We start from the raw sequence: 24565 nt of genomic DNA, 5'->3' as shown, positions 1-24565 counted from the left end.
TTCAATCAAATATGAATGGCATCAAGGATTTGATTGACTTCTATCATCCCAAACGTCTTTCTTTTCAGGAAACATTTTTTAAAACTTACTAATACAGTCACAATTCGATAATACTCCTTACACCGAAATGGCAGGTCATGTGTAGGACAAGGACATGGGGGAGTAGCACTGCTGGTTGATCAACATGTACCCACCTGGTCCTTGTTATTGAATATGCCCTTGGAGGCTGTAACCGTACATATCTCCTTGTTTGCTCTCATAAGTTTTTTCAAATTAAGCCTTCCTTAATTCTTTGGCCATCTTGTTTCTGTAAAGATCGAATGGAAGTTGTGTTGTCTGTATGGCACTCAGGTCACAATCATACATATTTTATTATCATGCCGTCGTTACAACCAAGGACGACGACGCCATTTTAAACATATTTTTAAGTTAGGTTTGCTCTTGACATTTTTATTGGACTATATACTGTTTTAGCATGATTTATTTTTCACATTTATGCCACTAAACGTGAAATACCTACCTACCTCAGACAACAAATAATCATCGACCAGCATTTCTACAATATGCTTTGTTAGTTCATTTTCGTCCATACTTTTTAACTTTTAATTTAAAATTTTGGCAATTTCAAGTAGTTTACTTTTGCTATATTCTTCTAGTTGTTCGAGGGAGGATGTTTCAAGAAAATCTTGATAATAAGACATGACCAAATCTTGTTCTTGGCACTGATAAATATGAATCGAATTATGATTCAATTTTAATTTATTTAGAATTTGTGTCTGATTTAGATCTCGGACACGAGTCACCAATTTATCGTGTTATATATTATAATTTATTTCAGACGAGTCTTCAATTTATTATGTTACTTATTACCATTTCAAATAACCGAGAATTTTAATTTTAATTCGGTATTTATCTGAATTTCGATATATATCAAATTTATGTTATTTGTCAACAAGAATGGTACACACAGTTTTCTTTCTTAACATAAATATATTTTTATACACAAACAACAATACAACTTATGGAAACGGATATTGCAAATAGTTATTACAAATTATGGTTTATATACAATAGTTTTATTGATATTATTGCATCTCACTGAGTCTAGCTTGGTCTCGCACTGCTGACTTTTTACTGAAGTAGATATTTAATATCCTTTTAAAAATACTAACGCCCATAGTTAATTCACTGAAGTTGAACGGTTTGTAATGTATGGAATCTATAATATTCCTGGTCGAATTCTGTATTTTTTTGACTAATAAGCGTTAATTGCAATAATAGCTTCCGAGACCTGTAGCACACTGACTGTAGCTGACGAATAATATTCTTATATTATTGTCTCTTGGCGCTTTAGTTTATAGGGTTTAAGGCATATTTTTAGAACGTTCAACAAAGTTCAAACACGCTAGTGTTTTCATAAAATAAATATTGTTGATCCTACTGTCAAGAATCTTCTACAAATTTAGAGAACAGGCGGGACTTGCTTAATACGCTACCAACAGTATATGTCCCATACATTAAAAGAAGCTGTACTGCAACAAACTCAGGTATCAAAATAAACGTATAACGGTAAATTCGTTACACTTATCACTACCTTCTTTGTGTAATCCCTTAGATATTTTTAATAATTATAATATTGTGTTGAAGCCTCCCACTTGGTTTGTACGATAGAATGTGTGATGCTTTACGTTTCAGGAATTTTTCTTTTCTTTTTTTTGAGCTAGGTAACTATCCATTGCTAAATACACATTAATAGAAAATATGTACATTGTCTATATGTAAACACGCCAGCTGAGAAGGCCTCGTCAGCACTGAATGTGGGAGATTGGGTGTGATTGGCATATTGTTTTATGTTATTTGCTTTCATTTATGGTTCTTTGAATTACTGATGTTGGCACTGTGATTATTTGATCCATTTATCATTTATTTTGAATGAGTTAAGATTATGATAATGGGAATAAAATACTTTTATAATATTGTTTTATTAATCGTTATCATATTTCTTAGTTGTAAATAACAAAAATAAAAATTCTTGATAATTACACTTCACTTACTAAATCTAGTTCGCACCGTTACAGTGTAAGTCTTGCAACTGCTCTAAATAGTGATCAGACCATTGCTGTAAATGTTTTATTTGAACTGCCTGGGCATAGGAGAAGGACTTCGTCGACACTGAATATGGCATATATAGCGTGGTTGATATGTGATATTATTTGCTTTCAGTCATAGGATGTTAGAATTAGTGTGGATATGCTTCTCAAATACAACCTAAACGTTCATGCGCTGAGCTTTTAATATCTGTCTATCTAACAGAGTTTGACGAAAATATATATAAAACAGGCTTAGGTACCATACTGTTCCAACCGACGGCTTCAGAGTTATAATTTTTACGGGTCTCACAGTAGTGGATTTCTGACGGATTGTTTGTTCACCTTGCAATCTCAGGAAATGATTGTGGCCTCTTTTACGAGCTAAGAATCTTTAAATGTACCGAAGAATAGGCGCAATGGGTTGTACTTGAAAATTATTGAAAGTATTTTGATATTTGTTTATTTTTGTTACGTGTATATACGACTGGCATATCAAGTTTTACCGCCGGAACAAGTCATTTCAGGATTTCGTTGGTTTGTTTCCCGTTTTATACAACTGGGTTGTTCTTCCCTTAAAACGAATCTGAGTCCATACCTGTTTCGCACGACCAGTACACCATTAGTTTCATCATTGCTTATAGTGTGTATCATTTGAACAGCCCCAAGACTTCGTCATTAATGATTTTTAAATATTATCGTAATTTTTGTCATCTTTATTTCAGTGTAACATTTTAACCAAGATTTTGTAGAATTGACTTCGAACTTTAAAATGAGAGGATGATTTCATTTACGCAATTAAGTTATTATTATTATTTGTACGAATTGTGTAAAGTATGTATGTCATTGTCTTATTTATGTAAAGGCAGGTTCTTGTTTTCGTTTTCGTTTTGGTATTTCAATTAAAACCATTTCAGTATCGAAAATAAAACATCACTGGTTTAAAGTTTATATATTATTGTAATGTGAAGACTAGAAATGATTATTTATAGTGTGTAATACAAATGGTAACAATTTTACTTATGCAGCTTTGAATTTACTTTTACCTTTGGTTGATGAACACGTAGATACAAATAAGAAATTCGAATATTGTGAAAATGTGTCGGGTAAATCAATACGTGGTTTGCAATTGAGTTAACCAACTATATACATGAGAGAGAAAATAAACATACAAAAGTCAGTGTAAGAGGTTTCAGTGAACCACTTGAAAATATATTAAATTCTTGACGTTTATTTAGAAACCTGCTGAACTGAATAGTTTATGTAAAAATACAATAAACATTTTTATAATAGGCAAGTTTTGATTTTAATAACTAAAACTTTCAATAATATGGGTTAAAATGTCGTAGTTATTTTAATCACAATTTGTTTACTGTAAAAGTTGCTATTATTGTATTGTCGAATTAATCACAATAAGTATTTTTTACATCGTGCAACATGCAATCCTGAGATCCGAACTGTATTGTTTTTAACAAGAGGACTTCGGTGGCTTTACTACTCTGGATGCCAAAAAGTGTTCACGATGTCAGTATGAGAATGAAGTTAAATCTAAACATCGGCATAACACGAAGCTATTGGAGACATACTTAGGGCTTTCGACTTCGGTAGTGAGGAGAACTTATTATTTAGCATATTAAAATTCAACACGAAGTTCCCTGTCAGAGTGATAAAGCCAAGTGTCAGTAGCAGTGGAGAATAACATTTAGCTTGGGTGCCCTGCCATGCCGCAACCCCTGCTGGAGAGAAACCATGCAACCATTCCGATATCGATCCAGCCGCTCTCTGCTATACAAATTATAATTAATGTTTGAAGTTTACTGCGCATGCTCTATCAAATCCATGGACGTGGGTGAACAACGGAGTCCCGGTATACTTTGCGCATCACTAACTTGACTACTTGAAACAAAGAGGATCCATGATATCTCCTCTGACATGTATTGAAGTTATAGTATTTTATATTTATTACAAAAACATGACTACCGATGATGGGTACGTAAATAGTAAACATAAAGGGCTTTTTTTTCATATTGGTTTAGTTGTTGGTGTCATAAAATAAAAGTAACACTGCCCCACTTACAAGATTTTTTAATTGTAGTCGATATTATAGGTCTTCACATTTTGGAGTTCCTTTTCAAATTACTGTTCGATCTATTGTGATTCATACAGAGTGATTGTTGCTACAAATATCAAATGTAAGTCCAGTCCATGTGCTGATAAATTTAAACATAAGTGTACGTGACCTTGTCTTACTAGGGTGCTTAGTCTCTGACCAAAAGCTAAGTTTGGAGTTGACATTGTTCGCAGAAACGGTTGCTGAACGTCAACGTAGCTTTACTGTGGTGCCAAACCATTTTTTACTTTGAAAAATGAGTTATCACCCACAAACCCTGTTTTAAATGTACAGTTTAGTCTAGTACATTAAAGACTTTATTTTTGTCTGTAAAGGGTGGTCCAAATTTATTTTGTATTTCAAAATTCATTAATTAAGTATCTAAGGAATTAACTTATGTACCTTTCAACAACTTGTATCTCAACTCTTACAGTTTTTATTGGTATGTTAGTCTACTATGGATGCTTGCACCATTAATGACTCTCAGCAGGTTTAACTGTTATTTTATTTCAGTCCATGCTTATTGCAACATGTCTATGTTTATAGTGGCAGTTGGTGTCCTGGTGTCCATCTTCCTGGTCTTTAACTCCATGATGTTTGGTATAGGTGTGAATTACACAATATCCTTGAGACACCCATGTGCTCCTTTCCTGAACCATTGTTGGTAGTTATACTGCACCACAGTCATTAGCTTGGTCTTCACAAGCCAAATGATGCATTGAGTTGTTTTATTTGTTTTTTATTGCAAGAATTCAATTGTATTTAATAATACTACTCACTGAAGTAAAAAGAAAGCATAATAAAAGTTATTTAATTTGAGCTAAAAGTTGTTGAAGACTGCATCATTGTATTTCCTTAGTTATTTAATTATCAAATTTTAAAATAGGAAGGATAATGTTGGACCATCCCATATATTACATCAATAAAAATTAATACAATAGTATATGAATAGTAGGGGAGTATCATTTTATACAATTTCTAAAATAAATTTTTATGTACAGAATTTATTATCCCACTTTTTATATAAAAAATGTTAAAATATGTAGGCAACACTGTTTAGTTCACAGTAACGTGAAAGTTTTATAACAGTACGTGTTTGTCAGTACCACTTTTTTGCTACAAGGTAGTATACGTTTTAAAACAGCAATGATTTTGTCTGTACCACCATTTTGCAAATAAGAAAATGAAAATGTCAGATCAACAATAACGTAGGGTTCTCTGTGTCACTGTTTTGTTAATAAGAAAGTAAATTTTTTTAATCTTCAATAATGTCTGCTTGTTTGTATAACTTACAGTGTCAAGGAAAGCCACCAAATGGCAGCAGCTAATCAGAAGAAGAATGAGAAACTTAAAGAGGCTTTGGGTATCAGTGAACATTTTGTGGAAGGAAGCTCTTTAGATCCTCAACGTAAACAGAAAGAGGCCTTAGTAATGGCAAAGGCCCAGAAAAAATACATGTAAGTTTTGTTGATAAAAACTTGATACATGAGAACATTTACAGTTTTGAAACTGTGGGAAATCCTAAAATATATACATATTTATGTGTGTGTAATTATGTATGTCACACAGACACACACATAAGTAGTGGAAAAAAAGTGCCCCCATTGAAAATATTAATATCCTTTATTAGATAACAGAAGAATATGTAAAACTATAAGTTTTTATAATGCTTTCAGTGAGATCTGTTCAAATATGATTTCAAATCGTAATTTTAACACTGGCTTTCATAAATACCTAAATTTTCATGATTTAGTTATAATTTTTCATAAAGAGTGTTATGTACCTGCTGTAGTTTCTTAGATCTTCTTATTCAAGTTAGCCTACAAAATGATCAAACAAGTTTCTCTGCAATTGTGGAGTCATTAAAAGATGTATTAGAAATAATAAAATTGATGTTATGGAATGGCCAGGTCAATAAGCTGACATCAATCCAGTTGAAAATTTATAGGCAGAATTAAACCTGACTAACGAAAGATCACAAGCCAAATGTAGAAGATGAACTTTTTTAAAGTACTTGAAGGAGGATGGCAGTCAATCACTTAGGAATATCTGCACAGATACAATAAAAGCATGTCATGTCAGTATGAAGCAGTACTGAAATCCAAGGGAGTTCTAACTTTTGAAACTCATTTGTGTTATTTTTAGTTTCATTTTTATGTTCCATTATTGCAGAGACACATTTTTAATAATTTTGTAGGCTAATTCAAATAAGAAGATCTAAGAAACTACAGCAAGTACACAACACTTTTTTATGAGGAAATGTAACTAAAATCTTGAAAGGTTCAGGTATTTACAAAAGAAGATAGTGTTAAAATTAGGACTTGAGATCATATTTGAACAGATCTCATTAGGTGTGTTCTAAAAACTTATATTTTAACTTACTTTTCTGTGTAATAAAATATATAACAAATTAACATTTTCCAGAGGGGTCACTTTTTTTCTGCTCCTTGTATTTTTTTAAAATAAAATTGAACCATTAAATTACTGTATTCTGTTGTTTATTATTAGAGGTTCTGTATATTGGTGTTACTGGGTAAACTGTTTTTTACCTATTACAGCACACTGTTAAGAAGTTTTATATAAAGTATATAAACATAAGATACCTTAGCAGTAATTAGTAGTATTGATTACAATATATTAATAATATTTTTAAACTAATTTTTGTCCAACTCATGTGCCACTTACTTACAAGGGACCCTGTAACCAACAAGATTGTGGAGATGCAAGTTGTTGTATAAATAGGTAGAAAATTTGTTTAAAAATCTTATAGGGTTCATAATATTTTGGTTAAGTATTCATAAAAATTTGAAACTGAGAAGATTTTAACAGCTGGTTAATTAAACATTTAATGAATGGAATGACTAATATTCAAAATATGTTTATTTATTTTTCTCCCTAAATTTCCAAATATCACTCATTTGTGAAGTTTTTTTAACAAAGCTCAAACTGACAGAAGTATTTGTAGTTTTGTAATTTTTGTTTGTTTGTTTGTTTCTTTCCAACAGCAGTTTGTTTCATGATTGTAGCAGCTCATCTTCTTCAGAAAGAGAAAAGAAAACTAAATCTACAGAGAAAGAGGAAAAGTGCGTTCAATTTTAGTATTTTTGTTGCATGGATATAGGATTTTAGTATAAAGTTGTGTATGCAGGGTTGGTATGGGTTTATAGAATTTCTGTAAAGACAGGGATATATATATATATGTTTTACAGACCTTAAGATGGAGAGATTTTGGACATTTATGAACTATGCATAAAATATAATCAAATTAAACTACTTGTCTTACATGCTATGGAAAAGAACTTATAGGTATACAAATTGTTTTTATCTAACATCTCAAGAAAAGAATAATAAATTAAGAAAATATAAATTACACTGTACAGACTTGTAAAAACTTAAAATATATCAATAAGCGTACTCAGGGGCATTGGAAATGAGTCCTGGGGAACACCTCATTTTCATAACATCTTGTTTGTTAAAAAAAAACTAAATGCCATGTCATTTAATTAGTCATGCGCATGAATGGATTAAGGAGAATCCCACTGTCCCTATCTGCTATCTAGAAAAACCACAGCCAAGGGAACAGGTTTGGAGAAATTTGGAAATAATATTTAGTTTTATTAAATACTTCAAGTATTTTTGGGCAGTTCTACAGTTGTTATTTGGGTTAAAGTATCGAAAGATTGAAGAAAAAAGGTTTGGAATGTTAATGGAAAGAGGCTTAAGATGAAGCAACTTATCAGTATACTCTTAGATATGCCATTAGTATAGAAGAATTAGGCAGATGAAACTAACTTATTCCTATTATACAAAATGTGTGTGTGTGTGTGTGTGTCAGAAATAAATTGAAAACTAGGAGGACGAGAGGTTAAATTTGTAAAGAAAAATCAACATTGAGTTTGAAATAAATATTATTTTTTCATTGTTTATTTGTTGATGGATTTTTTTGTATGTTTATAGACAAAAATCTATAATAATTCTTGTGGTAATTATGTTTACCAAGTAAGACAAAAAGTATTAGACTTCTGTAGTGTGGGTGTGGATAACTATGTTATATGGTCTGCTGTATTTAATAAAACACTAAATGGTTAGTGTGTTACTTTATAAGATAAATAATTATTTGTTGTGCACTTCTGTACTGTGAGTGTATGTAACTAATTTTGTGAAGTGATTTGCTGGATATAATGGAAATACTAGAACAGAAAGTGCTGTGTTTAAATTTATTAGTTCACACATTTTTCAGTTTGACATCACTGAGTAATTACAGTGTATAAGAGAAGAACCACATTTTAATTAGATGAACACGTTAAATTGGTTGCAAATTGCTAAATCCTTAAGGATTGTGTAATTTATTTCAGTATTTGTAATCGCCTACAAAATAGTAACAACATGCACTGATTTGCATCTCAGTATAATTTAATTTTGGATCTTGTAGAGACGATGAAGTATTATTGATTAAGAAAAGGACATCAAAGAAACATCACCAAGAGAGGTGAGATAGAAATGAAAGTATTAAATTGTATTATATAATTTTATAGCAGCTTGTTAAAATTGAAATTTATATAGTTTATCTCTACATTCAACTGTAAGATTTATTTTGATCAAATCATTCAGTATTTTGAAGTATAAGAATTGTTTATTTTTATGTCTGTTAATATTGTTTAATCAATCAAAAGCTTATATGAAATATAAAGATATGATGTGATTAATTGTAATCTTTGTTATTCCATCTGTTGCTGAGATTAAATTTTGACTTTTCAGTTACTGATACCCTGAACCATTTTCACCTCAGTATTTAAAGTGGTATATGCAGTTTTCCAAATTGCATATTATCTACACCAATAGAAGCAAATTGATATGCATTTCTATTGCAGCTTAATTTATTTTGTTTTCTGGAGCTGGTAATAACGTGATCTACTTTATTACTTTTAATGTGGATTAACACCACTTTTGTTTTTAACTGTCACTAAAATATTTATTTCAAGTTTATACCTTTACTGAAAATGATTTTTTGTACAATCAGTTGAAACAGCATCTATTAGAACTGTAAATTTGTTAATTCAATGGGTCAATGTTTGCTCTTTTATCATATTTTAAGAGAACCTGAGGCAGAATATTGCAAGTAGTTTTCTGTAATTTTTTGTGTACATCATATGTAGTTTCAATGTATTTTGCTGGAAATGAGATAAACCTTTATTTGTTGGATCCTCTTTATTTTTCATCAGTGATGTCAAATTACCTTTTTTGTTTCAATGGAAAAAAATATACCATAATTTAAAAGGAAATATATTTTTCAGAAAATGTAAAGGACTTGTAATGATATGTTACATTTTCTGATAAGAAAATGTAAAAATTACAAAAAAAAGATAGCGTTTTGTTTCAATTAATTTTGTTGCTCAGTTTTAAAATTAACAATTAAATGAATAGGCAGGTGCTTTCTAATGGTGTATTGTTTAAAAGCTAAACATTCTCCATCTATTTTGTGCATGATGCCAGTTCTTACATGATAGTACTATAAAATAACCTTGTTTTTCATAGTGGTACTAATAACAGTAATCAAGTAGTAACATTAATGAAAGAAATTAATTCATTTTTATACAATTGGGAATGAACAATCTAATGTTTTGGATAAACTTAATTTTTATTTTTGAGAGCAAACATATTTCTGAACTTTCGTATTAATATTTCAGTTTTTGTATTACATTGTGTTAAGATCAATATGTGAAATTTTTTTGCGTTACAGTATATTAAAATTGAGATTGTTGAATTTTTATTTTTCAAGTCAATGAGATTTTTTTTTGCATTGCAGTATGGTAAAATAAATAAAGTTTTTTTTTAAAGTTACAGAGATGTTTTAGGACTTAGCTTCCTGATGAAGATTGATTCTTAAAGATTTCATTATTTTTTGATAAAAACAAGATTTAAATCATAAAAATTGATTTTAAAATTTAAACTTTTGTCTAACACTTCATATCTGAATATTAAACCACAGTTTTTTTATAATACAAAGAAGAGTTAGACTTCCAATTTTATTTTAGAAATGAAGCTTTAGGATATCAGTGGTATTGAATTTGATGTTGTTTTATCTGATTTCCAGAACATAAATGTTTACATTCTCATATAATGATTAACTTAAATATTGCAGGGTAAAATGTTTTAGAAACATGTTTCTAGCTGTTCTTGTCTGAGTTCTGATTTGGCTCGATAAAAATACTTTTCTGTTTTTTCTTCTCAAACATTTTGTAAAAGCAGAGTGATTATATGCTAACTGATGTTGATTTGATTCAGAATGCTTGTTCAGTGCTTACAGTTTAAAACATTTGAAAATGAGCTCAATTCCTCAAAGAAAGAGTGAGTTACACTGCTTTATTCAGTAGCTGGAAGTAATGCTGTTTTATTTTTCTTGTTTTAAGACAGTACATGGCTTAGAAATGAAGGTAATTTTATATATTTCTCTAATCTGAGTATGGGCATTTCAAATTTGTTTATTCTTACATTTGATAATTAAAACAAGTACAGTACTTAAACTTACAAAATGTGCTGCTGTTAATTCAGTATAGACTTGAATACCAGGTAAAGTTGCTGTCATTAAGCTACTGCACTGCTATTAACTTTTATGTGATTGTATGCATGCAAATAGCATAATGAAAAATTTAAGTACTATTAAAATGACAGTTTAGTCTTAATGTAATTCCTTGAGTTTTGAAATCCCATACCAAGGTAATTTTTGATGCCTTTAAAAGTCTACATGTGTTATTTTTCCTTTTTATGATCTATCATAAAATTGTACATTGTTTAGAATAATCAAGTTAAAAATATACATATATATTTTTGCAGTGTGAAATGGGATTTTAAAAATTAGTTTTTGTGAAAATGTTATCAAAACTATTCAAATACAAAGTTTATCAACCAGTTAAAAAAGAAAAATTAATCTAGTCATTAAACTTCTGTTAACCCTTGAGGTATGTCCGTCACCATATGGCGACAGTATAATGCAATTTCAATTTCATGCTAGAAATGCAAATCAGTGGCACAAAATGAATAGAGAAAAGTCTGATCTGCACAATTCATTATCTCTGCTAAATATTTTTATATATAACATGGTGTTTACTGCTATTAAAAAAATTGATAATATTTTTACCCAAAAGACATCAAATATCGCTAGTGTCTTCAAGCTTGAAGAGACAATTGAACTTTGGCAAGCTGACAATGATTATAGCTCTGAACCAGGATTATTGGATGATGATTTTGAGTGTGATAAGATTGATATTGGTGTTGAAGGTTATGGTAGTAGTGCCAAAGCTGAGCCAGTGGGTGCAGTTGATGATGGTGACAGTGATTGTGAGGTTCACATTTCTAACAGAACCAAATTTCAAAGTAGAGTTCATGGGAGACCTCATGGACCTGTTGCAGAATATAAAAATAATATACTTGTTGTCATTGTTAGTACAACTGGGGAGTACTACACAGTGGACAAGTACCAGTAGATTGGAATTTATCAGATGTTACTCTTATCTTCAAGAGAGGTAACAGAAGCTGTCTCAGTAATTATAGGCCTGTTAGTCTTATGTAAGCTCTAAGAAAAGTTTTGAAAAGTCTGATAAAAGATACTTTGCAAAAGCATTTAACATATTTTAGAATTTTATCACACAATCAACATGGTTTCAATAATGGAAAACTTTGCTTTACACATCTTTTGATATGCTTTGAAAATATTATTTCATATGTAAATGAGGATAAGGGTGTAAATTTGGTGTATTTTGATTTCCAGAAAGCATTTAAGTGCCAAATAAAAATCTTGTTAAGTGACTTATCTCTATAAGTATGTGGGGTAACTAATTTGAAAGAAGAGTGGCTTGATGGATGAAAGTAGAGGGCTGTTATAAATGGAGTTTGGTCAAACTGAATTAATGTTGCAAATGGTGTACCTCAGGAATCAGTCTTAGGACTATTGCTCTTTTTGATTTACGTTAATGACATAGATAAAGGAATGGTCAATAAATGTCTTAAATTTGCTGATGATATCAAGATCTTGGGTGTTGCTAGCTGTAAAGAAGATGCTGCTGCTTTACAAAATGATCTAGATTATATAGTGGGTTGGGCAGATGGATTTTAATTATAACAAATGCAAGATCTTGCATGTGGGTTATCATAATTTGCATTATAAGTTTAATTTGTATGGGAATAACATTAACAATGACAAGAAAGAAAATGATTTTGGTGTAATGGTTGATCATTTTCTTAACCCATTCAAGCAGTGTGTTGTTGCTAATGGTAGTGCATACATCAAATAGGATTTTAGGTTGTTCCTATTGAATACAAGTCCAAAGAGGTAATGATATCATTGTAATTAAGCCGCATATTTTGTTTTGTGTTCAGTTTTGGACTCTAACCTTAAGAAGGGCCTTTATTTGTTGGAAAAGATTCAGAAGAGGACTACTAAAATGGTGCCTGGGATGGAGGAGTTGTCATATGAGGAAACATTAAGACCCTTCAAATTCTTTTCTCTTGAAAAAAGAAGAGTCAGAGGAGATTTGATTGAAGTGTTTAAGATTTTAAAAGAAATGAATAAGGTTGATGCATCAACATTTTTCTACTTAACAGCAAGAATTATAGAGCTAGGGAGGACAGATATAGATTTAGGCCAAGTAGAAGCTGTCTTTAGCAAATAAAATTTTGTTTTTCAAATAGGGTGGCTGGCCTTTAGATGTTGTGAATGCAGTAAATTCAAGTGAGTTTAAAAGAAAGCTAGATAGATATATGAATGATAAGGGCTGGCTTTAAACTTTGTTTTTGTTTTTATTTAATAGTTTTAGTTTGGTTTAGAGAATGGAATGGCCAAAATGAATCAACAGGTCTCTTGTTGCCCCTAAACATTATGCTGTGTTTTATTGGAAGTGTGATATAGCAGAAATACAAGTTTTTTCAAATTATTTGTGTAATTTGAATCTTCACTTCTACTGAATAATTTTTTTTCCATATGTGTCTTGGATTATTTCAAAAGCTTTTAGTGGTATAATTGATCTAATTAGGCATGTATATAAACCTGAATATACAAAAAAGTACATACCCAAAGGGTTAATAGTTTTTTTTTGTCCCCTCCCAGTATTTTACCTGTTTTATCAAAATTATCTAGTTGTAAATTATTAAGATGGCTTAGGGCAAATGATGATATTCAGTTTGCATTATAATGTAAATTAGATATCATTACTTACAAGAATTGTGTTAATTACTATTAATTGTCCTTATATTTAGCTTAGGATGACATTCACATTTTAAGGATTGTTGTGTGTAGCTTGTGGTTTTGTGTGAGGAATGGTGTTTCTTTTTTGTTAGGTCGATTTCTGCAACATCAAAGAACAAAAGAAAAACTTCTGATAAAAGAAAGAAAAGGTACATATTGTCATATTTTTATTTCTACTTTTATAAAGCTGTTCCTATGGATAACTTCAACCGCAATCCATTAATTAATTTTGGGTTGTTTTAATAAGCATAATGATAATCAAAATTTTATATTGTGTGTTAAGTAGCTGAGTTACAAAACTTAGTAAGTAGCTCAGTACTAGATCCCTTAAACTGCAAACTGATTTGAAGCATCTATGTAAACAACTCAAAGCATTCTAAACAGTGGATGACCCAAGTCAGCACTGGTGTAATGGAAAACATGGACATAGCAGTTAACTTTGTAGAACTCTTAGATTTTATCAAATGTATCATCAGAAACTTAACTTTATGCAAACTTTATTATTATTGCTTTCAAATGAATGTTATATGTCAAGAACTCTATAATCTGTTTCTAAAACTTACCAGGTATTGTAACATGTAAGTAGTTCAGGTTATAAAGTTTTATAGTTGTACCCTGAAGATCATCTCTTTGATGATGCAAAGCTGGTAAGAAGTATTAATTTTGGGAGTTTTAGGTTTTTATCTTTCATGAATATGTCATGCATTGGAAATAATTATAAAAATAGTGATGAAAATGGTATAATAGGCAAATAATACAGGAATACTCACCCCTTTATTGTCTGAAAATAAACTGTATCAGTATTGTTTATTTATAGTAGAGGTGTAACTTTTCACTTATGAGTGAATCCAAATGGCTGTAGATTGAATAATATTTGTTATTCACAATTATTTACACTAAAAATTTATGATTTTATTATGTTTATGTCACACAAATATATTCACTTACTTTTTTCAAATGTGTGTCTAAACAGTAAAAAAACTTCCAAATAACTTCAGTATCTTCAACCAAAAGCATACTTTCTTGCTACTATATTGCTTTGTGTCAACACAGTCTAATATAGTGGCAAGCTTTTACAGCAACATCTAACAGTGATCAGTATCAACTGGCTTAGTGCTATACAATTTCAGATTAAAATTTTCATTATACCTATAATTGACAGTGTTATTCATGACATGATTCCTCAACATTTGTCAGGTTTTTATGTATGGGCAGGATTCTCTGCTGTAGGTATCTGTGACTTGTATGCATTAAATTTCAACAGGAAACAAACAGCATGCATTTGACTTGTTTTAAAATAGTATATTAAAACAAGTCAAACACAGATACAAATGTCTGTTACATTGTTGGTTACCACAGACATTACCAGAACTTTAAGTAATCATTTTCTTTTGTTTCTTCTGTCTTTCTTTCTCTGCATTTTTTTTCTGACAAAAAATTCTTCTTCTCTATTCTGTTATCTCTTTTGCAATGGATCACAGGTCAGAGGCCAGGTTATATTGTTTTTTGACTCCCATATAAAACTTTATTGAACTGCTATTTTATGTAAGTTTGTTATCAAATTGTACATTATAGTTCAAATCTTATTATTATATATAAATTAATTTCTTAATTTAAAAATAAATATTAAAAGAATAAACCTAAATATCAATTTTGTTGTTTCACATGGCATGTTGAATGCAGCACTGGTTCAAATTAGATGTTTATCTCAAAATACTAAGTCTGTAGTTCATGTGAATTACAAACTCAAATTATCAATATTGATAAGCTATTATACAAAATAAGAACCTCATATTTTTTCTATTTGTTTAAATATGACTTATGTACTGAATCAAATATAGTGGCCCCATTCACCTCTTTACAGATTTGGAAATGGTCCCTTATATACACTTACTTCAATATATGTCATTTTAATAACCAATCAGCAGCTTAGAATGTCTCCCTAGTTACTTTCTCAGCCATTTTAAAGTGTTAAGAAGCCACCTTATTTTTCAAACCAAGATGTCAAACTGGTAGTTTCTCTTTATTTTACTTGAAATTACATATTGTTTTAGACAAAATAGAACTTAGTTACTAAACTTGATAAAGTATTGTGAAACTTTGTGATGTAAATATAGTTATTTGTTGTTTATTCTAAATTTTTGTATACCACTTCAAAAAAATTATTTTGTTTCACATCCTGCACATGCAAAATGTTGATAAGATAAAAGTCTTAGCAATCTATGGTTATCAGCAAATGTGTACACAGGTCATTATAATTAGAAGACACAATTTTTCTGTACTTACTTATTTACTGTTTTTTTTTTTCAAAAAATAAATGTAAGAACTTATTTGTAAATAATAATAATCTATATGCATATATAATGTATAATAACACTATGCAACAAAATTTTTATTTTTTTCTTGTTCCTGTACTGAAAGTGTTATTTCCTAATTGTTTATGCCTAACGTAAATGGAAAAGACCTATTTTTCTCTTCAAAGTTTGCTTTTGTGACCTGGGTAATGAAATTTTCAAATTTACCCATTTTCCAGAACATTCCAGGTAGATTCAGTGATGAGTAGGTGATAGAGAATTTTTTCGAACTTTCTACAGTGTTGTACAGGGTGTTCAGAAAGTCACTGTGCACTTGTATATTTATTAACAGACATGTTTCAATATAGAACACAGGAGGTAAATATGAATGACAATTATAAATAATGTTGAAAGTGACTGCCACTGGCATCAGTACAGGCCTGGATCTTTCTTATTTTGTTTCTAAACACTGCTACCAGTTGCTGGCTTGAAATAGACTGAGTAAAATATGATTACAAAACTGCACAGTAACTTTTCAAACACCCTGTAGAAGCCTTAAAGCTGTGCTGCTTTATAATGGGAATAAGTATCCGTCTCTTTCCCTGGCTCATTCGGTGCACCTAAAAGAGGAGTACAACAGCGTCAAGACCTTGCTTGGAGCCTAGAAGTTTGATGAGTACGGAAACTTCAAAATGGTGGTGTTCTTGATGGGTTTTCAAGGAGGCTTTACCAAGTTTCCCTGTTGTCTTTGCTTTTGGGACAGCAGGGATACCACAGCACATTACAACAGGAGGCACTAGCCACAATGGACCGAATTCCCTGTGGGGTGGCACAGTGTCAAGTGTGAGCTACTAGTAGACCTCCAGAAAGTGTTGTTCCCACCATTGCACATAAAATTGGGTCTTATGAAACAATATGTCACAGCTCTTGATAAGGTGTCTGTAGCATTCAGATACCTTCAAGACTTCTTCCCTAAGCTGTCTGAGGCAAAGGTCAAAGCTGATGTCTTTGTTGGACCACAAATAAAGAAGATCCTGAAGTACACAGTATTCCCCAAGAAGCTGAGTATGAAGAAAAAAAGAAGTTTGGGGCAGCTTTGTTGCAGTGGTTCGGAGCTTCTTGGGCAGTTACAAAGCCAAAAATTATGTGGAACTGGTTGAGGCTCTGGTGAAGAATTACAACAAAATGGGCTGCAGGATGCCCCTGAAAGTCCATACCCTTGATGCTCATCTTGATAAATTAAAGGAGAAAATGGGAGCATACTCAGAGGAGCAAGACGAGCGCCTCCACAAAGATATACTGGACTTTGAATGCTGCTACCAAGGAGTGTATAACAAAAACATGATAGGAGGCTGATACATGAAAGTGATTTGCATTACAGTTACAAATTTCAAAACCTACTCACTTCTACACATTTCTGTTCATTTTTGTAAACTTTAGTGTAAATACATGTAAATCTGGATTCATATGTTGTTTTATTCAAACCTTATAAAAATGAAAATGTGTAAATTTGCCTGATTCTACATAGAAAATAGCTTAATTTCTAAATTTCATTATCCAGATCACAAAACCAATATTTGTAGGGAATAATGATCATTTTCTGTACTTTTACAACATAAGCAATTAAGAAATAACACATGCTATCTAAAAACAAAATTTGTGTTACATAGTGTAATTGAAATGCGGCAGTATTTTACCAAATACTTGTTCTCTAAAGTACAGCCAAGACAGGTCCCTTTGTAAAGACTAAAAGCCAGTTTTATATTACTAGAATAAGTAACATGAGTATACATATGCTGCATCAATGCAACTTCTGTAATGCTAGTCAAGGCACAACTGGAAGGTCTGTATAATAAAGATAATAAATATATAATGCTATGCGACTTAAGCTATTTACACTAAACATTTATATTTTTATGTTATAATCTGTAGTCATTCTGGAGAGAAAAAACATAATTTATATTTAGTTCCTACTGTTTTATGGTGGTTATGAGGTCAGTCAAACTTATAGACCTCATATATTTAGGGTAGAGAAAATAACAGACAAAATATAAATTTTAATGAAAACAAGTGTATGAAATACATTTAGGAGGTTTTAGTGATTACACAAGTAATATTTGAGATTTTTTGGGAAGAAAATAGTTTTTAATTATAACATGAAAATTGTTTCACCCTCTGATTTGTAATGAAACAGACTCTTATTTTCACAAACAAATCTTTGGTAAAAATATGGTCTAAAAATATGATTTTTTGTGTACTGGATAGGCTTGCAGTTTTTACTAAAAGTCTACCAAATTTTTGAAGTTATACATATTGCACCAAAAATTTATAAATACTTAATTCTTGGATATTATATTGAGTCTGTTGTGAAAGGGTTATTACAATACAGTTTGTGATAATTTCCCTTCAAAAGTTACCACTATACACAATTTATGGCTAATCATGCAGTCTAGATCTCTCCAACTAACTACATTTTTGATGTGTATATATGTATAATATAACCTGACAGGTGCCTATGATGTTTAATACTCTACAGGATATTATGGTGTAATAAGACTCAATTAAAACAATGAGTAAAACAAAGAAGGTTCTAGTGATTTGATGTGATAATACAAATGCCATTTCACAACAAGTGAACTACACAACATCCAACCAATAAGAAAGCAGAACTAATATGTAACCTATAAAAGTATAGGCTATCTTATCATGCCCGGTAGTGGTAGTAACATCTACTAATGGCACCCAAGATTAAAATATCAAAGCTTTCATTAATAAAAGATTAGTTCATGTAAATAGTTATGTTTTAACACAAGCTGTATGCAAGACTTCAAAGAGAGTACATAAAAATGGCACTCTTAATAATAAAATGGTTCAGTGTAGAAAACCAAAATTCTTCAAAAGTGATATTAAGTTCCTCTGGTTATGTTCTTTATTAGATAGATGACAGTCAAATACAGTTCTTGCCAATAACCTTGTTTTAAGTACTGGCATGAATGTTATCTTGAGAATAATAAGATACACCTCAGTATGAAGCAGCCTTAATGAATATACATCCGTTTAAAATTCATTGCTGAGTAGAGAGGACATAACGAAAAGATTGAAATGGATATCCAACTATAAGCAATGGCTTGAGCAAAGCTGGAAACAATTTTTATAGGTGAATCCAGAAACAGTCAATTACAATTTGTTTGATAGTGAAGGTTTCCGTTCATATTACATACTGTAGGGTCATAAAAGGATGGAAACAACTACTAAATACATAACAAATTTGAAATTAACTACAGACAAAGTTTAAGTATCATCGGGCATAGAAGATTATAAATTAATGAGTTCAGTCTGAAGTGAATAAAGTGGTTAAGAAGTAATTCTTGGTTTTGTGAGAAAGTGATTAGTTGTAGGCCCTACAAAGAACAGTTGAATGTACTCTGAAGTTTAGAAGGCTTATAAATAGACCTGAGAATTTTTTATAGTTTTTTTTAGATACTCTTTCCATTCCTGAAAATATTTTTATGATCGATTTAATTTGTGTGAAAGGTATAATAAGATATTAGCTACACATTATTAGGTTTAAATAGCACAGTAGTGATGGCAAAATATTTTGGTGACTCAAATCCTTATTTACTGAAAATTATTGTAGAGTTTATTGACAGTTAATGATAGTTATTATAAATAATAACCAAGAATATTGTTAGCAAAGTATTGAGGTTTTATTGTGTATACTTATTATGAAAGCATTGTTAGTTAAGTCTGTATGTTTCTTCATAATACAAATGAAATAATAAAAATGATTTATAAATGTGTAAGTATGTACTTTATTTTTTAACTAGTTAGTGTAAAACTTTTATTTTCTCAGCAACAAGGATTATAAAAAGAAGCATCATAATCGGTCTTCACCTTCAGAGTCCAGTAGTTCTTCAACATCTGGTTCATCAAGTGATAGCTCATATAGTAGTAGCAGTCAGTTTAGTTCTGAAAGCTCAGACCCATCAGACAGTAGTAGGTTAGTACCTGCTGGCCTACATATTTTTGTTGAAACTGTTTTGTGACACATATGGTTAGTAGTTAATCCAAAACAATTCTTTAAACAGGGGTTTTGGTGTTTGAAAGGAATTTTGTAAATTCCCATGATGTTTATTGATACAAACATTTTACTTCATTATATTACATATGAATTAAAGTTTCATTTATTTAGAAGCCAGTGTTTGTGAGAACAGAGGTAATTTTGTGATAATGTTTTAAAGTTAAATCTATGTTGGTTGAAGGATAATCCCTGAACTATTATGCCAGTGACCTATTTTTCTGTGTATTACTGCATAATTAATCAAAATTATTAATTACTAGAACATTACCATTAGCTGATAGGCAAGTGGGGTTACATAAGCTCACATTTATCACTTTTATAAAACAAACATAGTAAACAAAATGGACCTTTCATTGAGGCCAAACTGAAGCAGTACAAACACTGGGTTTGGAAAACATGAAGTTTCATAGTTCTTGTAATGGTAAATTTATTCTCTATGAATAACATGTACCTCATACAAAGAAGATCACTAACTTTCATGGTTTAAGACATAACATCATCACAGTGTTGGGGAATTATGCAGTAGTATCAATTTTTATAACATGATGCAGAGATACCAGTCATTCTTAATTGTGTTTATAAATTGTTCTGCTTTTTTGTTGTTGGTGTTTTTTTTTTTTTTTTTGTTGTTGTTTTGCATTTTTTAAGTTTGATATAAGACAGTCTGGTTAATTTGTTATGTTTGTGAAATGACACATCACCATCAGGATCACAGCTGTTTTAGAGCCTGTACTTCTGCAGCTGTATTCAAACCTGACTGAATTATTGGCCAGTCAGAAATCAAATTGATAGCTTGTCAATTCAGAAGTTGAGACACCCATATTAGTTTTGTTCTTGACATCTTTTTGATGAAACTGTCTGGTTAAGAATGTGTATTCAAAAAGAGCATGGGGGAGAGAGTCCCATCCTAAGATGGCATTATCACAAGAAAAACTTTTAAACTAAGTAAAAAAACAGTTAATTTTATGCCTTAAACACTACCAATAAAATAAAGGTAAAAAGTGTATGACATTCCTTCTGATGTCTGTTGAAAACAAAGTAGGATCAGTTTTATAACGTGACAGTCCCACTGTGTCTGTTGAAAACATAAAATTAGTTTTATGATATGACTGGTCTACTGTGGTCTTCTTGTTTAGTTAGTTTTTATCTTGGTTTTCTTGGTTGTACATCAACATTGTCATTAGTTTTAACAGTGCCTCAGTTTCCTGGCTTGTATATCAGCATTGTCATTAGGCTTAACAATGTCTTAGTTTCCTGGTTTGTACATAAGCATTATCATTTTCATTAACAGTATTTCAGTTTCTTAGCATTTAATGTCTCCAAACTGCATAATATTGTTGGATTACAAAGAAATGTTAAAAGTTTGCTTACTGATGAATAACTTACACACACTTCACCAATAACATTGTCCTAACAATTGCAGGAATAAGGTGTCATTCTATAAATGCACAAGTTTCAGAAACCTGTATTATGAGTTACATCATTATTGAAATGATGCTAGCTTGGCCAATTCCCAAATCACTTATTGAAAAAATAATTATTTCATCTTCCATTAGTCATCTAACATTATAAAATCAATAATATATACATTTTGATGCCATCTATTCTGATCTACTATCAAGCTTACTTGTACACTAAGTTTTATAATATTTAACACTTATCTTTAGGAACTATATTGTTTAATTTGTTGATTGTATGAATGTAAAAAGATACTATACACATACTTCCATGTCATTAACATTGCTCTCTCTCTCTCTCATTACTGCATCTAACACTACTACTACTGCTATTATTATTGTGAGAAATGTTGAAACTAAATCAAAAACCTTTTTGGACTGATAATGTTTAATATGATATATGTATTGTGGCTGTATTTATTACTAGACTTTTCAATTTGCTTTTTGATCTGTTAACAAGATTGTTATCTGAAGACATTTGTCATACCAAAACAAGTTGTTGCATACTGTGCAGTATTACCATACCCTGTTTCATTTGCACTAGTGGTCCATCAGTGTAACATAAACATCTAATTTAGGAGCTGTACTTACAGAAAGAACTTCATGTTTTAGATAACATCAAGTAAAAACCTAATTTGATTATGGCCAAGCTAAAGAGATTGTCAGTATAAACTTTCATCATCCCTGCTTCATGTAAAGTAACTGGAGATGAAATCCTTGTTATAATTTTAGGGGTCTCTCATCTTTCTTTGTTTTATTTGTACAAGAACGTGGACACCTAATTTTAGTTCAACAAATAAATATGGTTAGCCATTTTATAGATTATTTAAAAACATTTCATGAGTTAACTTTTTAAGGTTTTGTTTAAAGGTGGAGTGGTTGTTCTTTTTTGTTCAAATAATACAGATATCAATTTTAAAATATAAACTTCCCAATAGTCTTAAAGCTATAAACTCTTTTGTTAAAGTGGTCTCATTTCACAGATGCATTGGTGACCTTTCAAGAAGTCTTTAACAAATTTTTTATAGCTTTTGTTTTAATTAGATAATAATGCAATATTTCATTTTATTAAATTATAGTACTGTTCTGACACTTTTCATTTGTTCTTATAGTGATTTAAAACCTTGTGCTTATGTCTTTATTTACTGTAAATTACAGTTTTTGTGATGTTTTAAATTTGCGTTTGTAACCAGTTGTGTTAAAGTTTGATTATTTTGTGCTCACTGTACTTGCTTTTCTACATTTATGATATACATTTTTTTATAATTGTATTTTACATAGTCAGTACTTTGTTTATCTTAGTTTAAATAAAGTGATTTATTAGCTTTGAGCTTTAAAAGTAGTTTTATAAAATTCCTCCACAGTATGATAATTATACAGTGGGCAGTAATATTAACTAGATACCCTTTACATTGGCCTATTTACAGATTTTGAGTATTCTCTCAATAAAGGTGAGTACAATAAATGAATCTAAATTTTACTCTTTCACACTTCAAATATTCTGGTCTACTAACAGTCTTGGTCTTGCATTTTCTTAGTACTAATCTTGAGTATGTTATTAAAGATTGTATTAATTCACCAGCCAAAGTTTAAACTAACAGCAGAAAATCTGCCAAACATATTTCATCAACCACTGAGGAGAAGGGCTAGATAATGTTGAAAATGTATGGCAAGTTGTTGGTTTTAACTTATGGTGTTAAACTTTATTTGTTTACCATTGAAATAAAATATTTAATGCTGTTTACTCACTGTTAACGCTTAGAAGGATAAATTGAAATATGATATTAGAATGCAAATTATGTGTTTGCTATTAGTGAAACAAAAAATAATTCTTTACTATTTAAAGGTATTAACATAATTTTGTCTTCCTTTAATGAAAAATAAATATTTGACTTTAAAGTTATTTACATTTTTAAAAGTGATTTTAGACAGTGCAATCATTAATGTCAGCTGTGTCTTTATGGACTTCATGTGCCTTTATTTTGTGAGCTTATGTTTTTTGAACAAATACCACAAATCCTTCAGCATAAAACCCAAAACAACCTAAAACATATTTTCTTAAAAAAATTATTGATAATACTATTTATAAGAGTTTGTTAAACAATTTTTTATACAAAATATGACAGTGAAGATGAGTTTGCATACTAGACCTTCCATTTTACTCTGTGGTTTTATGTTTTAAAAATACAAGGTAATTCTACATAATAAAAAATTTTCAAAATAAGTCACATTGTGCCTGCCAAAAAGACTGCTATATTAGAATCATTTCAATTAATTTTAAATTGTAGCTGTTGTTTTTCTTAATGAAACAGCTTCTTCTTAAGTTTTAAAACATTTTGGTTGTTATGTCAACAGTGTTTTTATTTGCAGCGGCTCATGTATCTTCTAAAAGATACTGTGTTGTATCAAATAATTTTTTGGTCACCTGGAGTTTTGTCACACTATCTTGGATATGTGCAGACATCATTAATTCTTGTTCATTGTGTTCTTTAATTGAAAGTTCGTATATACAACTTATGTTGCATCTCATTATTCTTCTAAGGTAAGCAGTATTTACTAGACAATTAATTTGTATTGCAAACTGCTAGTTGGTATGTGATAAATTGTTACCTGCATCACAGCTTAATTGATCTGGATGTGAGTGAGGTTCTAACGTTCATTTAAACCTGCTTGTGGAAATGGAGTTTTATCTTGTCTGAGTTTATTTACTGTTCCCCTTCATGTGAGGTAGATATAGACATCTAAATTTTGTTCTAGCATTGATGAAAGTTGTGTTCATATCTTGATAATATATTCAATGTATTGAAAGTGTTTTAATAAGTACCTTAATATTAACTGAAAGAACACTTCCAACATTTATAAATTATTACTGTATCAAATTTTTTAAAAGTATGCTAGACACTATATTAACAAATGAGAAATGCTAAATAACCCTATAGAAACAGTTTCAGCCAACTGAATCAATCTTGTAATCACTGTCTGATAATGAATATATCTCTCTGTATATAGTAAATATATCTTCATAAAATTTGGCAAGCTTGTGTTAAACATTACACATATTTAGTTTATTTAAAAAAAGTTATTTTTTATTAAGTACTTTTACTTGTGATTTTTCTATGAATTTTCAAAGCCTTTACTGAGTTAGTCTGATTGGAAGGTAATTTTCATGCTAAGAATAAAATATTTCTTTTTAACATACAGTTTTCACATTTCTTTTTCATAATATCAGAATTGGGGGGCAGGGTCTTTTTTAGATTTTATCTCTTATTATATAATCTCTAACATTAAATATAGC

General features: G+C 30.3%; 1 protein-coding gene across 8 annotated transcripts in view; it reads left to right on the top strand.

The window, feature by feature from the left end:
* Nucleotides 1-24565, top strand: part of LOC143244784 (uncharacterized) — a 129358-nt gene that overhangs the window by 75064 nt on the left and 29729 nt on the right. For all 8 annotated transcript variants that reach the window (XR_013025323.1, XM_076490094.1, XM_076490096.1 and 5 more), the window contains 5 exons: nucleotides 5493-5654; nucleotides 7203-7280; nucleotides 8630-8686; nucleotides 13531-13587; nucleotides 19586-19732. Coding sequence is in view for 7 of the 8 variants with exons in the window: in XM_076490094.1 (XP_076346209.1) it covers nucleotides 5493-5654; nucleotides 7203-7280; nucleotides 8630-8686; nucleotides 13531-13587; nucleotides 19586-19732 (501 nt within the window). In the remaining variant the exon portion in view is untranslated. The remainder of the gene's footprint in view (nucleotides 1-5492; nucleotides 5655-7202; nucleotides 7281-8629; nucleotides 8687-13530; nucleotides 13588-19585; nucleotides 19733-24565) is intronic.

This window comes from Tachypleus tridentatus, chromosome 2 (assembly GCF_004210375.1).
Source record: "Tachypleus tridentatus isolate NWPU-2018 chromosome 2, ASM421037v1, whole genome shotgun sequence".
Classification (NCBI taxonomy): Eukaryota; Metazoa; Arthropoda; class Merostomata; order Xiphosura; family Limulidae; genus Tachypleus; species Tachypleus tridentatus.
The sequence above is the reverse complement of the archived record's forward strand: the minus strand, read 5'-3'. Positions and strand labels throughout refer to the sequence as shown.